The sequence below is a fragment of the Otolemur garnettii genome, unplaced genomic scaffold (assembly GCF_000181295.1).
Source record: "Otolemur garnettii isolate 467f Iridium unplaced genomic scaffold, OtoGar3 scaffold00181, whole genome shotgun sequence".
Taxonomy (NCBI): Eukaryota; Metazoa; Chordata; class Mammalia; order Primates; family Galagidae; genus Otolemur; species Otolemur garnettii.
In genome coordinates this window covers 43,540-60,985 of record NW_003852576.1, presented here as the reverse complement: position 1 = coordinate 60,985, position 17,446 = coordinate 43,540, and the positions used below count along the sequence as shown (strand labels likewise).

The 17,446-nt window shown below is 41.0% G+C and overlaps 1 protein-coding gene across 1 annotated transcript in view; it reads left to right on the top strand.

Moving 5' to 3' along the window:
• Positions 1 to 14,098, top strand: part of TLR1 (toll like receptor 1) — a 52,406-nt gene extending 38,308 nt beyond the window's left edge. The window contains exons 2-4 of the mRNA XM_003803952.3: positions 6,730 to 6,809; positions 9,105 to 9,197; positions 11,606 to 14,098. Of these exons, the coding sequence (XP_003804000.2) occupies positions 11,673 to 14,021 (2,349 nt within the window). The 5' untranslated portion in view covers positions 6,730 to 6,809; positions 9,105 to 9,197; positions 11,606 to 11,672 and the 3' untranslated portion in view covers positions 14,022 to 14,098. The remainder of the gene's footprint in view (positions 1 to 6,729; positions 6,810 to 9,104; positions 9,198 to 11,605) is intronic.
• Positions 14,099 to 17,446: the final 3,348 nt, after the last annotated feature.

The window sequence follows — 17,446 nt, the reverse complement described above, 5'->3', positions numbered from 1 at the left end:
GCCTGGGAAAAAATTTTATGAGGAGGACCCCCTGGGCAATTGAAGCAACATCAAAAATACACTACTGGGACCTCATCAAACTGAAAAGCTTCTACATAGCCAAGAACACAGTAAGTAAAGCAAGCAGACTACCCTCAGAATGGGAGAAGATATTTACAGGTTATGTCTCTGGCAAAGGTTTAATAACCAGAATCCACAGAGAACTCAAACATATTAGCAAGAAAAGAACAAGTGATCCCATCTCAGGGTGGACAAAGGACTTGAAGAGAAACTTCTCTGAAGAAGACAGGTGCATGGCTACAGACATATGAAAAAATGCTCATCATTGTTAATCATCAGAGAAATGCAAATCAAAACTACTTTTAGGTATCATCTAACTCCAATAAGATTATCTCATATCACAAAATCCCCAAACCAGCAATGTTGGCGTGGATGTGGAGAAAAAGGAACACTTCTACACTGCTGGTGGGAATGCAAACTAATTTGTTCCTTTTGGAAGGACATCTGGAGAACACTTAGAAAATTAAAAATAGACCTGCTATTTGATCCTACAATTTCTCTACTAGGTATATATCCAGAAGACCAAAAATCACATTACAACAAAGATATTTGTACCAGAATGTTTATTTCAGCCCAATTCACAATTGCTAGGTCATGGAAGAAGCCCAAGTGCCCATTGGCCCATGAATGGATCAATAAATTGTGGTATATGTACACCATGGAATATTATGCACCCTTAAAGAAAGATGGAGACTTTACCTCCTTCATGTTTACATGGATGGAGCTGGAACATATACTTCTTAGCAAAGTATCTCAGGAATGGAGGAAAAAGTATCCAATGTACTCGGCCCTATTATGAAACTAATTTATAGCGTTCATATGAAAGCTATAACCCAATTATAGCCCAGGAATATGGGGAAAGGGGAAATGGAGGGGAGGGGCACAGAAGAGTGGAGGGAGGGTGATTGATGGGACCATGCTTAAGGTTCCTCTTGCAAGGGTACATGTGAATCTTCCTAAGTGTAGAGTATAAATGTCTTAACACAGTAACTGGGAAAATGATATGAAGTCTAAGCCAACCAGTTTGATGAAAGTATTTCAAATTGTATGTAAAACCAGCACACTGTACCCCATGACTGCATCAATGTACAGAGCTATGATCTAATAAAAAAAATCAAATAAGAATGCCTGCCTGACATCCAAATAACATTAAATGACTAATGTTGCAATGGCAGGTTGAAATGTTATTGGTAATCACTGCCTCACCCGGTCAGCATGAGTACATGTAATGTCCAATGGTGTCATTTCAACTTTCTACATTTGAAGACACTCTGGAAGCCACACACCATGTAAAACTGTGTGCATGTGTACAAATAGCTAGAGCATATGTATGTTTATTTTATGACATTGTGACATTGTCTACGAAGTTCATGCTCAAGAACCATGCAGTTGGTTCCACCAAAAAAAATCTCATAATGTTTTAAGTAAGCTTTTAAACCCCATGGTCCATAGATTGGATACTCTTGTTCTAGACCATGAGGGGATTGCTTTGGATTTCTGCCAAAGAGAGGCTCCAAGGATACTGGAAAAGTAGCCTGGCATCACTTAGAGACTGAAAGCTTGCACAGTAACACAAGTGCACAGTTCCAGCTCAAATTTGGAACACTTTGAGGAATGTTTGCTGAAGTTTGGGGTGGGGGTTGGCAGTGAGAATAATGCTTGATAAATATTCATTGACTGAATACTTCCCAGATGAAGACTTCAGAAGGTGAGGGGTTGGGCTGGGCAGCCCCAAGCAGTAGGATGTTAGAAGGGAAGCAGTGACTGCAATTTGTCCTACCATTGCTGGCATGGCAACAGTAGGTGAGTTTTTTCACATGGCCTTGACCATGGAAAGAGTAGCTAGGCTTGGGTTGTCATGATGGGATGTCAGTCAACCAGGCAGCCTGTTGTACAAAGGGACGATGGCAGTAAGAGGCCGTGGGCTTGGGTAGAAGAGGGGTATTGCAGGGGGAGAGGAGGGGATATTGCTGCAAGAGATCAGCCAGGTGATGTGCCTTTACATCAAAAAATTGCAATGTGGGGTCCACTCAAGTCCTTCCAATAACCCACAGATGTGCTTCCTATGAAAGAGCCAGCCTTGAACTCTGTCACAGTAGGAGGCAGGGGTCTGGTATCCTGGCTGCTTTATCTTACAGTTAATGCAGGGAGATTTGCTCTTCTTTGTGTTACCCCTGCTTCCCTTGCTGGGGAATATCCAGAATGTAGAGAAGACAGAGAAGGTGGAGGAAGAGTAAAGAAACTGACCGAATTCATTCCTAGCACCCCCCTAAAGCCCCTGCTTTGCATTTGTCACCTGTGCACCAACCTGAGCAGGGATGAGACGGAGTCTCTGCAAAAAATAAAAAAAACTAGCTGAGAGTGGTGGTGCACACCTGTAAAGCCAGCTACTCGGGAGGCTGAGGCAGATGGATTGCTTGAACCTAGAGTTTGAAGTTGCTGTGAGCTATGGTGATGCCACTGTACTCTGGCCTACCCAGGTGACAAAGTAAGACTCTGTCTCAAAAAACAAACAAAAATAAAATCAAGGTATTAGCAGGGCTGGCTCCTTCTGAAGGATCTGAGGGAGTAGTCATTCCACACCTTGCTCTTGGCTTCTGGGGGTGGCTGGCAATCCTTGTGTTACTTGATTGGTAGATGTGTTACTGCATCTGTGCCTCTGTCTTCACAGAATTCTTCTGGCTGAAGGACTGAGATATAAATGGGGGAGTAAGTAAATTCTAAGGAGGAGGAGAACAATGACAAAAAAAAAGTTCTGGGAAAGGATGAAATATTTCTGGATAGATTTCTAGAGGTGTATTTGATTAGAAAGGAATCAAAGAAACCACCAGCAGTGAAAGAGCTGAGAGGATTTCTAGAACCACAGGGACTTCCAGGGAGATTAATTACAGTCAGTTGATGAGAAATCTCAACATAGCCTTTAACAAGTTTAAATATGAACTAGTTTTAATTTTTCTTTAACAAGTTTAAATATGAACTAGTTTTAATTTTTCTCCAGTTATTCCACCGAGTTCTGAAATTCTTCCCTTCTCACCCCTTGATTGGAATCTCAAGCAGATTTCATACCTTTTCAGTCCTTTTGAGGTATTAATACTAGAATCTAGTTTGAGATTTTAAAACTCCCAACCACACCTGAAGCTCATCTTCTTTCACCGTATCATGGACTGGGCTTATAGCTCAACTGTGGTATACACATGGGGGTAGGTGGGCACAGTTTACCAGAGCTACACACTCCCTACCCCTTCCCCTCTGAGATCCATCTTTTCCCATGTGGAGACCAGGTATGAGAGGTAGGAAGGCCAAAAACCTTTTCTAGAACTGAGTGGATTAAGGTACAGGCTATGCTGTGGAACAGGGAAACCTTGAATACAGGGGCTTAAATAAGATGGAAGTTTATTTCTTTCTCAAAGAATAGGTCAAGTATAGACAGGAGGCCTAGGATACGGAGCTGTCTTTACCCCACAAAGTCATTCAAGGGCCTTGGGTTGCCCATAGCTCTTGCCTTCTCCTCTGTCCTCTACTCTCTCTTGCACTGCATCATTCACAGTGCTAATGAAGCCTTCTTCTCTGAGTGTTGTAGCCCAAGGGAAGCTGAGAGGAAGACGCACCCCCTTCCCCATTTATGTGACACCACAGTCTTTAATTGCCCATTGGCAAGATTACTCTAACAGAAATCTCTAGGAGAGTAGACACCTGTCCCTCTGTTAACTTACATTCCTGAACTCCAGGAGGAATGTGTAATGTTCTCCAAATCTGCTCAGAGGGGCAGGAGATCCTCCACATTTCTGGATCAAAACCAATTTCCTCCCAAGGAAAGAGACATATATTTAGCCTCTCCCTGCAGTGGCCTGAGTGATTCTACAAGCACTGCCCCTTCACTTGGCTTGAGAAGGAGACGTCATCTCTTCTGTAGAGAGAGCCTGCAGGCTCACATCTTCCTGAGCTGCTGACTCACTGCCCTCCCAGCATTCTCAGGGGGATGGAAATGTTGGGTGGGGTGGTGATGATGGAGATGGTACCATCTGGTTCATCTGTTTCTTAGTGTGCCCTTTTAGCAGCTATCTGTAGAATTTAGGGTTATATAATACTTCCTTGTCCTCTGTTTCGGATCCGAGTCATACAAAAATTTCCACCCTATCCTATAATGAGTAGAACCAACTTATGTGTAGCCCAATTGAGATGTTCTGTTAAGTGGAGAACATACACCAAAAATTGGAGACTTTAAATAAAAAAAAGGTAAACTATCTCATTAAAAATATTTTATGTGGATTGTGTGTGAAATAGTATTTTGGATATATTAGGTTAAATGAGATGTTAAATATTTTTATAAGGAGCCATGTTCTCTGAGAATTAAAGTTTTCTGGGGAGATGTGGCTGTATCAGTGCATAGGTGTACATGATTACAAGTGTGTGTTTGTGCAACAGTGACCTACTGGATAATAAGGAGAAAAAGGGGCAGGCAGGTAATTCGGAGGGGTGGTGATGAGTTTGCAGGGAAACACAGGATTTTAGAGTGCTTAAATGTTTCACTTCTGCTCCCCATGCCCAGCCTTTGGGCATTACTCTCTAGATCAGTGTTTTTCAACCTTTTTTTTTAATTTCAGGGAACACTTGAACCTATAGTTAAACCTCCGGGGCACACTTGATTTTGTTAATCAAAAGAAAGAGTTAAAACAAAAGAATGTACTTATTGTGCTTTGAACTTCTTTTGAAAATAACTTAATTCATGATCTTTAAAAAATTTCAAGGCACACCTAAGATCCTCTCCCAGCACACCAGTGTGTTGGGGCAACACTGGTTGAAAATCACTGCTCCAGACCCAGATTCACAAAGTCAATCTAATTTCTTAGTGAAAGACCCAAGAACTAATTTCTTAGTGAAAAGACCATCTTCAGGTCCAGTTATGAATCTCAGGGAGGAAATGGTGGATGGATGGGAGGAGTTTAAACCTTTCAGTTTCAGAAATGTATTTATAGACAAACCTCAGAATTTTAAACAAATTTTGAGGTGGGGGAGGAGGGGAACACAGGGAGATAGAGATAATATTACAAGTCAAAAAGAATCCCAGCGTTTTTAGTTTAGGGAAGTTGATCTTGTTGGCTGTGTGGTGGAAAAGCTGATTACAGGAAAGAGTTGTGGAAGGAGAGAAGAGAAAGAGTTTGTCACCCTCACATCTGGTTTGTGACTGGACACCCCGCTACGCTGAGGATGGGTTCAGAGGCAGACAGGTGGCATTCCTTTGAGAGAGGATACCTGAGAAGGGCGAGGTCTGGGAGAAAAGGTCTTCTCAGGGAGACCACAAGGATGCACCAGCAGGGCCCTCTCCATGGTGACTCAGTTCTTGGGAATTTGTAGACTTAACTTCCTGGAACCTGGAAATTTCTAAGTTCTGTGAAATCCTGTAGTTCTGTAGAGGCTGGACTAGCATCTCCTGCTTGCTTCAAATTGGCCAATGGGAACAGTACCTGTGGGGTGGAACTTTTTGACTGTCAATAAAAGGAGAAAGACCAAGCCAGTTGGGGACTGTGGCCATTTGGAAATCTTCTATGCTGTAAGCTCCTGGCTGATGAATAAAGCCCTTCCTCTTATAAATGTTGTGTTTGGGTGCTCTTTCTCTCCGTTGGGCCTCGTCTTCCTGCAGCACCTTAGCTTTATTTGCCTATTTGTTGTTTTGTTATTTTTGTTGGTATTGTTGTCTTAAAAGACAAGAGTGGAGATATCAGAATGGCTTCCTTGAACATGCTGACGAAAACTAACCCAAAGGAAGGGACTTGGACCTCTGAGAAAAAAGGTTCTTCGTGTGTTTCTCATGCCGAGTTTTTTTTTTTTTAAAGTCATGTTTTGAAGAAAGTTTGAAAATATCAGAAAAAATGTCAGCATCAAATTTTTTATGTAAGTCACAATTGGTATCTGCTCCATAACTAGCACATGAATTATCCTCCTTCTTTGAGAAGGTGCTTAGCAAAACTTTGATCTTTACCCCTTCCTCTTTCCAGTCTCAGGTACTTTTTTTTTTTTTTTTTTTTTTTGAGACAGAGCCTCAAGCTGTCCCCCTGGGCAGAGTGCCGTGGCATTACAGCTCACAGCAACCTCCAACTCCTGGGCTCAAGCGAGTCTCCTGCCTCCGCCTCCCAAGTAGCTGGGACCACAGGCGCCCGCCACAACACCTGGCTGTTTTTTGGTTGCAGCCATCATTGTTGTTTGGCGGGTCCGGGCTGGGGATTCGAACCCGCCACCTTAGGTGTACGTGGCTGGCGCCTTAGCCGGTTGAGCTATAGGTGCCGAGCCAGTCTCAGGTACTTTTAACAGTGAACTGATCTAAAGGGAAGAGGAAAGGCAATACACAGAAACACACCCAGACCCACATTCCTGCCTCTGCCCCCCAATCCACCACAATGAGCATGTTGCATTTGGCCAATTATGATCCGTGGATTATTAACAGCCCCTCCTTCGCTTCATCAGTGTAGATAGGGGTGAACTGGCTGCAGTGAAACACAGACTCAGAGAGACGTTCTTATTACAAGCCTGTCAAGCAACCCAGAGCCCCTCCCTATTCTATACATTAATAGGAGAAAACAAGTTTGTACTTACTATGTAATGTAATGCCAGTGGAATTCAGTAGATGGCGTACAAGACCTTGTTTTGTTTTGTTTTCCACATTTACCCAAGGCCGGCAATGAAATACTTGTTCAAGGAAGTGCTTGAATTTCCTACAGATTGCCAAACGGAACAGCAAGCAGGTTGTCCTGGTGAGTAACATTTTATTTTGTAAAAAAGAATAATTGCATAGCTAGTTATGGGGTACAGAAATCTCGGAAGTCTCCAGGACTAAGTCCTGGGTGCTTTCTAAGCAGGTTCTATGCTGGCCTAGTTGTGTGGTGTGAACTGGCATTTGTTTATCAGCTCCTAATCCTGGACCAGAGAAAGTTTTTTGTTTTTTTTTTTGTTTTTTTCTGGATGAACACCTTATGGATGATTTGCTTTCAAGAGGTATTTCTGAGTTGGGAGATGCATATCTGGGTCACAAACATCTTCTGGTTTTCTTCCAGCACAGCTGCTAGCTCTAGTTGTTGCTTTCTGATGGCATTTCTCTTCACCCTGTTCCCCAGCTCTGCTCTCTCAGTGACAACTTTAAGGAAAGTGAGATATAAGTCAGTTACTCCCAGGGGCAGTGGACACTGGGCTGGGTTTGAACCTGCAACCTCCGGCATATGGGGCCGGAGCCCTACCCTTTTGAGCCACAGGCACTGCCCAACAACTCCTGTGTTTTTATGAGCTGGTTTACTTTCATTTTTTTATCTGGGCTATTCCCATTCGTTACTCTTTTCTGTGTTCTCAGCCCACTATGTTCTGGGAGCTAGAAGTCAGGTGAAATTGCAAGTGATGAAAATGTTTCCCAGACCACACCTAGTGTGGCCAAAAGACTTGAAAGTGAATGTGTCTTTATAAAACACAAAAAGCAAATGTCACATAAACACAAGGAAACAAAGCAGAAAAGCTCCTGACCTGCTTCTGTTCCTTTCAGCTTGTGGTTAATAGCTAGTTGGTTGGGTGCAGAGAAGACTCTTACTAAATATTTGCAGGACTGAAAAGTACATCAGATTTATTATATGGCTATTATCCATTAAAACCCATCAAAGCCCTGATTTGATATTCCCAAAGTCTCTAGACAAAGGCAATTCACGTATATTGATTCATTGTATCATATAATATGAAGCTGAACTTATCATAATGAAGAGAATTGACATAAATGCACCTAGTGTATTTTGTGTTTTCAAATTAAAGCATTCTTTTTCTGCTCAACTTAGCAAATAATCATTTTACTTGGTTGTAAAAAGTTTTGAGATCGTAATAGAATCTCTAATAGAACCTATAGATGAGGTTCAGTGATGTGATGTCATTAAGATTTTGATTAAAAAAACACTTTGGTTTGGGGAACTGAGACATTGATTTTCATTGATTTGGCAAGTTTGGTACATGACTTTTAACAATGCCGTGAGTTCCTAAACATCAGTTCTTCCTGTGTACGAAACTTTGATTTCTTAACTACAGAAATTAAGTGATTTTGTAAGCTGAATACTTGAAATTAATGACTTTAAATGAAAGGGCCAAATGGAAGTTAGGTGAACAGAAGATGCTTGAGTCAATGAACTTAGCTAGATATAAAACTGAAGCCATGTTTCCAGTCAGTGCTTGAGGGCAAGCAGTTTTGTAAATTTAAATGTTTTGTGGTGGTTGCCATTGTTAAGTCCCTCTTGCTGGTGGTGGGCTCTCTGTGAGCTAAGCACTCATGTCTGTGTCTTCCCCTTGTCTCTCTAGCCCCTCTCTGCATATCTCATCGACAATGCTGATCGCTGCTTCCTTGAACACTGGCGTTGACCAGCAGGTGGAAGGAGCCCTTGATTTGAGTACAAGCATAGGAATAAGTGAATCCCATTTTGGGACTTAAGCCCAAACAGTTTTACTTTGACCTAACTAGTTCTGTTTTGAGACATTAGGCACTGGCCCCAGAAGTATTTATAGTTACTTTTATTGCCATGGTCTTAAACAGTTTGGGCTGCCATAATGAAGTACCATAGCCTGAATGGCTTAAAAACAACAGAAATTTATTTCTCATAGTTCTGAGCCTGAGGTCTAAGATTAGGGTACTAGTATGGTTGGGTTCCAGTGAGAGCCCTCTTCTGGGTTGCAGGTTGGTGCTGTCTTCTCGTATTCTCACCTGGTGGACAGAAAGCCAGAGAGACCTCTCGGGGCCCTTTCACAGGGGCTTCGACTCCACTCATCTGGGTTCTACCTTCATGACCATTTAATCCCCTCCCCTAACCTCACTGGGGGTTAGGATTACATCATATGAATGGTGGGGGGAGGCAAACAGTCAAGTTATACTTTGTAACATCCATCAAAGTATTGCTCCTTATGTGAGCAGCTCATTTAGGAAGCTGGAGAGGAGGAATTGGGAAATTTCTAGGTCTTTCAGCCAAATACAATAAATGCCATAAAAAGGCCACCCTGACTTTTAACATGGTGTCATCTCTCTTGTTCAGAGTCTTTGTGAATGCTAATGGGGCTCCCAAGCTCTCTTCTGTATTAGAAGAAACCAGGATGACGAAGGCATCGTTGGACTTCTCTGCAAAAGAGTAAGTCCAAGAAAAGCTCTGAATACCAAATAAGTTTGCATGTTTAACTTAGGGAACTTTCACAATTCAGGGTTGTTTCTGAGAGGTGAATTATTTATGTCCTTCTGTGCCTGTTGAGATATGGGAGGGGACGTGTGAAGAAGAGTTTGGTGCTTTGCTAATGCTATGGCGTGCTTGTCTAACAATAGGGGACTTAGAATAAATTACTTAAAAGTGCTGAATAGCTGTGCAGCCCCAGCTGAAAGAGTCTCTGGGGCGAGGGGTGTACCTTCTCTAGGATTCATCTCAACACAACTCTCTCTGGTCTCATGTGCCACTGGAATGGGGACCACAAAATCGTATCTGAGCTAGAGTGGTGAGACAGCTGGTGCAAGAGGCATGGCCTAGGATGATGCCTAGCACTGCACAGGGAATACACACATATTTGGTGAATAAAGGAAAAAAAAGTTTTCTGAATAAGAGAATAAAAATTTTCACATCCTCAAAACCTTCCAGTCTTCACCCCCACCCCAATCATTCTTGGAATAGAATCTGTACTCCTTGCAGTGATCTTAAAAGCCCTGTGTGATCTTTTTTTTTGGAGACAGAGTCTCACTCTGTCACCCTGGGTAGAGTGCTGTGGCATCATAGCTCACAGGAACCTCAAACTCTCGGGTTCAAGTGATTCTCTTGCCTCAGCCTCCCAGGCATTGCCCGCCACAATGCCTGGCTATTTTCAGAGATGGGGTCTTGCTCTAGCTCAGGCTAGTCTCAAACTCGTGAGCTCAGACAATTCACCTGCCTCACCCTCTCAAGAGTGCTAGGATTATAGGCATGAGCCACCGTGCCAGGTCCCCTGTGTGATCTTGGGTCTAACTGTGCTCATCTTTGCTCACTCCGTGCTAACAGACTGCTTCTCTCCTCCTCAAACAAGCCAGCCTCATTCCAACTCAGGCCCTTGTACCTGCCTTTTCCTTTACCAGAAATTCTCTCCCTCCAGATCTTCCCAGAGGTTCCTCATCCACTTCATTTCTACCTCAGCATCATCTTCTCTAAAAAGCTTCTTTTTTTTCTTTTCTTTTCTTTCTTTCTTTCTTTTTTTTGAGATACACGCTCACTCTGTTGCCCTCGGTAGAGTGCTATGGCATCACAACTTACAGCAACCTCCAATGCTTGGGCTTAAGTGATTCTCATGCCTCAGCCTCCCAACTAGGTGGGACTACAGGCACCTGCCACAATGCCTGGCTATTTGTTGTTATTGTTGCAGTTGCCACTGCTGTTTTAGCTGGCTGGGGCTAGGTTCGAACCTGCCACCCTCAGTATATGGGGCCAGCGCCCTACCCACTGAGCCATAGGCACTGCCTGCTAAAAGACCTTCTTTAACCAATCACTCAAAAACAGCCCCACTGAGCATCATCCCATGCCCACAATTTACTGTCTTATTTTTCTATATAACTCTTACCACTACATCATTTTAAATGTGGTTCTTTATTTGTTTTCTGTCTTCCCACTAGATAATGAACTCCTCAACAGTTAGAACTTTATCTTATTCACTGCTTTTTCCCAGTTCCTAAAACATGGCCAAGAGATGATCAATAAATATTGGTTGAAAAGAATGAAAGAATGAATCTTCTGAGAGGCCTTTTATCATGACCTAATTACTTTTTGAATAAGACCAAGTTAGGCCCAAACCATGTGTAGTAGGTAATAAGAGGTTAATGCAAGAACAGTCCCAATTAAACTACATGGGAGAACTCTCAAGAGAAATCATGGGAAGACACGGGGAAGTCCACCTCGCCAGAGCTCTGAATGGTCTTGGGAGGGTTGGAGGCCAGAGGATTTTCCATGAACCATCTGTTTTGGCTTCCTATGGCTGCTGTAACAAATAACCATAAACCTGGGGGCTTAAAACAACAGGAATGTGTTCCCTGGAGACCACAAGTACAAACTCAAGCAACAGTCCAGTCTCTGCCTCCATCTCCACACGGCCTCTCTTTGTGTCTCTGTTGTTCCCCCTTTTGTCTTTGTCAAATATTCTCTACCTTTTTGAGGACCCTTGTTGAATTTAGGGGCCACTGGATAATTTAGCATGATTCCCTCATCATAAGATCCTTATCCTCATCTCTGTAAAAACCCTTTTCCCAAATAAGGTTACATTCATTTTCTAGGGATTAGGTAATGGTTAAGATGTGGACATCTTTTGGCAGGAACCATCCTTCAACCTTTTACATCATCATCCATGTTAAAACTCACTTGATTAGAGCTGGTGTAATCATTTATCTATATGTATATTGCCCTGGTTTCAGGCTGTGTACCCCATAAGGATGTAGCCTTCATTTTATGAGCATCTAATAAAAAATGTTTAATATCAGTCATGTTTTATTTACTATAATCATCCAATGTAAATTTTTTTTTTTTTTTTTTTTTAGAATCTAGGTCTTTATCAAGATGCTCTGAAGAATCACTTCTACCTTGAGGAATGCGTAGTGTTACACTATGACAAGCATCTTCTGTTTTGTCATCCCCTTCATGTTAATACTTGAGATTAGAATCCAATTATCTGATGAAAGTGAATTTTTAGTTGACATGTCCAAAACAGGTCTCACCCATGTTCCCAAAGATCTATCCCTAAAAACAACCATCTTAAATATATCACACAATTTTATATCTGAGATTCAGACTTCCGAGATCTCATCACTGTCAAAGCTGAGGGTGTTGATAGTCTCTCATAATAGAATCCAGCATCTTGAGATCAGTGTTTTCAAATTCAACCGGGATTTGGAGTACTTGGATTTCTCCCACAACAAGTTGGGGAAGATTTCTTGTCATCCTACTGTGAACCTCAAATATTTAGACTTGTCATTTAACGCATTTGATGCCCTGCCCATATGCAAAGAGTTTGGCAACATGTCTCAACTAAAATTTCTGGGGTTGAGCGCTACACGACTAGAAAAATCCAGGGTGCTGCCGATTGCTCATTTGAATATCAGTAAGGTTTTGTTGGTGTTGGGAGAGACTTTTGAGGAAAAAGAAGACCTTAAGAGCCTTCAAGACTTTAACACAAAGAGTCTTCACATTGTTTTTCCCATGAAAAAGGAATTCCATTTTATTTTGGATGTGTCATTCAGGACTGTGATAAATTTAGAACTATCTAATATCAAATGTCTGGTAGATGATAGTGCATGTTCTGATTTCTTAAATGTTCTGGCAAAACTTCAAATGAATCCGAGGTTATCAAATCTTACTTTAAACAACATTGAAACAACTTGGAATTCTTTCATTAGAATCCTCCAGCTGGTTTGGCATACAACCATAGAGTATTTCTCAATGTCAGATATGAAACTGCAGGGGAAACTAGACTTCAGAGATTTTAATTATTCTGGTACTTCCCTGAAGGCCTTATCTATACACCAAGTTGTCAGTGATGTGTTCAATTTTCCACAAAGTGCTATCTACAAAATCTTTTCAGATATGAACATCCAAAGTTTCACAGTGTCTGGGACACGCATGGTTCATATCCTTTGCCCATCCCAAGTTAGCCCATTCCTATATTTGGATTTTTCCAATAATCTCTTAACAGACATGGTATTTGAAAATTGTAGAAACTTGACTGAGTTGAAGATACTTAATTTACAAAAGAATCAATTAAAAGAACTTACAAAAATAGTTCGTATGACCAAAGAAATGAAGTCTCTACAGCAATTGGATATTAGCCAGAATTTTCTAAGGTATGATGAACATGGAGAAAATTGCTTTTGGACTAAAACGTTATTAAGTTTAAACATGTCTTCAAATATACTTTCTGACTCCATATTCAGATGTTTACCTCCCAGGCTCGAGGTACTTGATCTTCACAGTAACAGAATAGAGAGCATCCCTAAAGATGTCACTCGTCTAGAAAGTTTGCTCGAACTCAATGTTGCTTTTAATTCTTTAACTGACCTCCCTGGATGTGACACCTTTAGCAGCCTTTCTGTACTGGTCATTGACCACAATTCCGTTTCCCAGCCATCAGATGAATTCTTCCAGAGCTGCCAGAAGATCAGGTCAATAAAAGCGGGGAACAATCCATTCCAATGTACGTGTGAACTAAGAGAATTTGTCAAAAATACAGGCCAAGTATCAAGTGAAGTAGTAGAGGACTGGCCTGATTCTTATAAGTGTGACTATCCTGAAAGCTATAAGGGAACACCTCTAAAAGACTTTCACATATCTGAATTATCCTGCAACACAACTCTGCTGATTGTCACCATTGGGGCCATCATGCTGGTGGTGGCTGTTACCGTGACCTTCCTCTGCATCTATTTGGATCTGCCCTGGTATCTCAGGATGGTGTTCCAGTGGACCCGGACCCGATACAGGGCTAGGAACGTACCGTTAGAGGAACTCCAAAGAGCTCTCGAGTTCCATGCCTTTATTTCATATAGCGAACATGATGCTGCCTGGGTGAAGAATGAATTGGTACCTTGCCTAGAAAGAGAAGATATACGGATTTGCCTCCATGAGAGAAACTTTGTTCCTGGCAAGAGCATTGTGGAAAATATCATCAACTGCATTGAGAAGAGTTACAAGTCCATCTTTGTTTTGTCTCCCCACTTTGTCCAGAGTGAGTGGTGCCATTATGAACTCTACTTCGCCCACCACAATGTTTTCCACAAAGGAGCTAATAACTTAATCCTGATCTTGCTGGAACCCATTCCACAATACTCCATTCCTAACAGCTATCATAGGCTCAAAACTCTCATGGTACGGAGGACTTATTTGGAATGGCCCAAGGAGAAAAGCAAGCGTGGACTTTTTTGGGCTAACCTAAGAGCAGCCGTTAATATTAAGTTGACAGAGTAAGCAAAAGAAATAGATTACATGCATAGCTAAAAATATTCCTCCTTCCACTCAAAAATGTGCCCAAAAAAAAAAAAAAAAAGAAAGAAAGAAAGAAAAAGTTCTCTTGTCAAGGTTGTTGCTTTGGAAGTTCCAACAATGATTTTATTTTGCATCCACACAAATGTAAATACATTTTTGAATTTATGATGTAGATGAAAATGTGTGCTTTTTTTAAGGTCCCAGTTCACCATTTATACATGTTAATAAAAATGAATGAAATGATATAAATTCTGACACATGCAGGATTCACCTGTTTCTTTGCTGTAACTGAATTCATTGAATTTATTATGAGATCAAGAGAAGCATTTGTTTCTCTTTAGTGATGTATATTCCTGGGTATCAGGGTCAATATTAGAAAACTCCATACCTTTTATTCCTAGAACTGGGTTTCTATAACAGATTTCTACAGGTATTGGTGCCATCCCCATTTCCACTCTGCATTCACCTCTACATGTGGGAGGCTGCTCATTGATAATGCTGGAGACTATGTCCAAAGGGGCTTTTTTCCTGGCTCAGAGGCTCATACAAAGAAGTGCTGGAAGAGATGTCCTTGGAAGCAGGCCTCAACCAACTTCTGAAGGATAATTGGTAAATGAATATGTCAACTTTCTCACCCAGTTTTTGAGATAAATCTAGCAATTTCTCAGCCGGATAAGATTTTGCTTGTCCGCAGTGACAAACACAGTATTCTCTATTGGGTTCCTTCCTATTTTTTTTTCTTCTCATTTGTTCGTTCCTCTTTGGGTATTTCCTGAGATCACTTACCTTTGAAATAAACTACTTGCATTTGAATCCTTGTCTCAGGGTCTGCTTCTGGGGGAACCCAAACCAAGAGTACTTTCTACTTCAATCCCAGTGGAAATTCTGCATCTGGTTTTCTGTGGCTGGAGATCTTGCTGGGATTCTTGTTGCCTGAACATGCACAGACCAGAGCCTTGGCTCTGCTGATCAGAAGGAAGAATATAGTTGATACGTAGTGCTTCTGTACAGAGCATGCCTCTCTCTGGCAACTATTAGAAACAGGATGAGTAGATTGGGACAGTGTGAGGAGTCAACTATAGCAGATGTTTTTTCATACCCAACACATATCCTCTTGGTAGCCAGCTTGGGGCAGGGGTAGCCTAATGGTAACTTGTCATGATTGTACCATTTGTCTTCCACTTTATGCTCCATGTGTTCACCAACAGCACTGGGTGGGATCCTTGTCTATCCAACCATTCTGATACATGCACAAACCTGGAAGTGCCGGGGATATCTTATGAGGTGATCCTGGAAAACTATGTGATAGGAACCATTAGAATTTCAGTGGTTCTCAACCTTCCAAATGCCGCACAGTCCTTTAACATAGTTCCTGTGGGTTGTGACCCACAGGTTGAGAACCACTGCATTAGATAAATATTCTTTTCTTCTAGTCTTGGGTAAAAAAAATGAGGCCTAGTCTACACCAATTCTCAAGCAGTCCTCAATACCATTGAGCCAGCCTCACTTACTATGAGGGACTGGCTTTCCGGTCCTCCTTGTTTTACTAATTCTCCTCACTCTTGAGCCCTGAGATTACTTCTCCAAACAAATGACCTGTACACAACTGTCTCATTCTCCACTTATGTATGTGTGTGTGTGTGTGTGTGTGGTAGTGGTGGTGGTGGGGACTAAAATGTCACACAGTATACTATTAGCTTCTTGCCCTAAGGGACTTACAGCCAATCAGAAGATGTTAACATATATCTGAAAAAAGTAAAATGAAAGTCAATGAAAGAAAAATACACAATGGAAGTTCAGAGTAGGAAAAGGATCTCCTTAGAAATGATGGTTTTTCCATTAGGTCCTGAAGGAAGATTTTAACTTTGGATTTTTCAACATGTAATGATGAATGATGGGAAGGTTATTTTAAACAGAGAAAAGAGAGCAGAGGCAGAAATACCCAGGCCTATTCTGGGACTGGTTTGACTGGATCATAGGGTTTATGAAAAGAGATAGAAGGAGATGAATGTGGAAAGTTCTACTAAGACCATATTGTTGAAAAATCACAGCAGGACATGAATGTGGAAAGTTCTACCAAGGCCAGATTGTTAAGGACCTTGAGAGTCAAACTGTGAAGTTAGACTTGACATATAGGAAAGGCATTGTGTAAACATCTATCAAGCATAAAGTGGAAAGTAAATGCAAATCATGACATATATGCTTAAAAAAAAGCATGAAAACTCTTGTTCTGTAACAGAGTTACAACAGCTGTTAGAACTGGGTTTTCCCATTTATTTCTAAGATGATTGCACTTCCTATATTGACCTTTATGATTTCACAATCAAGTTTCAACTGCCAAGCAAGCAGTTGTGCATTGGTTTTTAAGGACAACTGTAACAAAGGACCACAAACTGGGTGATCTAAACAACTAAAATTCATTTTCTCATAGTTCCAGAGCTGGAAGTCCAAGATCAAGGTGTTAGCAGTGTTGGCTCCTTAGGAGAAGTGAGAGAGAAGGATCTGTTCGTTGCCTCTTCTCCTTGACTTGTAGACAGCTGTCTTCTGTGTCTCTTCTTATTGTTTTCCCTCTATGCCTGTCTGTCTCTATGTCTAAATTCATCTTTTTCATGCTTAAACCAATCATATTGAGCTAGAGCTCACTCTAATGACCTCATTTAACTAATTACATCTACAAAAACCTTATTTCCAAAGAAAGTCACATTCTGAGGTACTGGGGTTCTAGAATTCAATATGTGAACTTTGGGAGACACAATTAAAGCCATTGCACCTGGTAAGTTTAAAAAAAATACTCAAAGGGAGGCATAATATCACTTAGAGTTTATCTAACAAACTCAAGATTTTGAGAAGGAAAGTTACATCAATCCCATATACAAAGAGCAGATCTCACAGTGGTTCTAAGGAAGTTGGTAGGAGGCTGAAATTATATTGGTGGAATCTGCCAAAGAATTCCAAATTGGAAGATGAAGAATTTAGGCCAAAGTATGGATAAATATAAGTAAAACAAAAACAATTTATTTCACAGATAAATGATCAGAAGATCTTGGTTTCAATTCTAGTTCTATTACTTATATGTGGTTGACACTGGACATGTTACTTAAACTCTCTAAGCTTAGATTTCATTATTTATAAAATGTATCCTAGATTAGCTAGCCAAGACCTTTGTATTTTTAGGTATGAATTAAAGATTGGTCCTATATGTCCCCCTAACGACAGAGTTCACATAGCAAGTTTTCCAAGTGGTTCTGCTGAATCCCTTTTCCCTATAACTCTACAATATATGTAGAAATACACCCATTCCATTTAACCTCATCCTCAATTTTATATTACATAAACCCATTATAACCATTCATTTTAATTTAATCAATTAATTTATTTTTCATTTCAGATTGATAACAGGGTGCAAA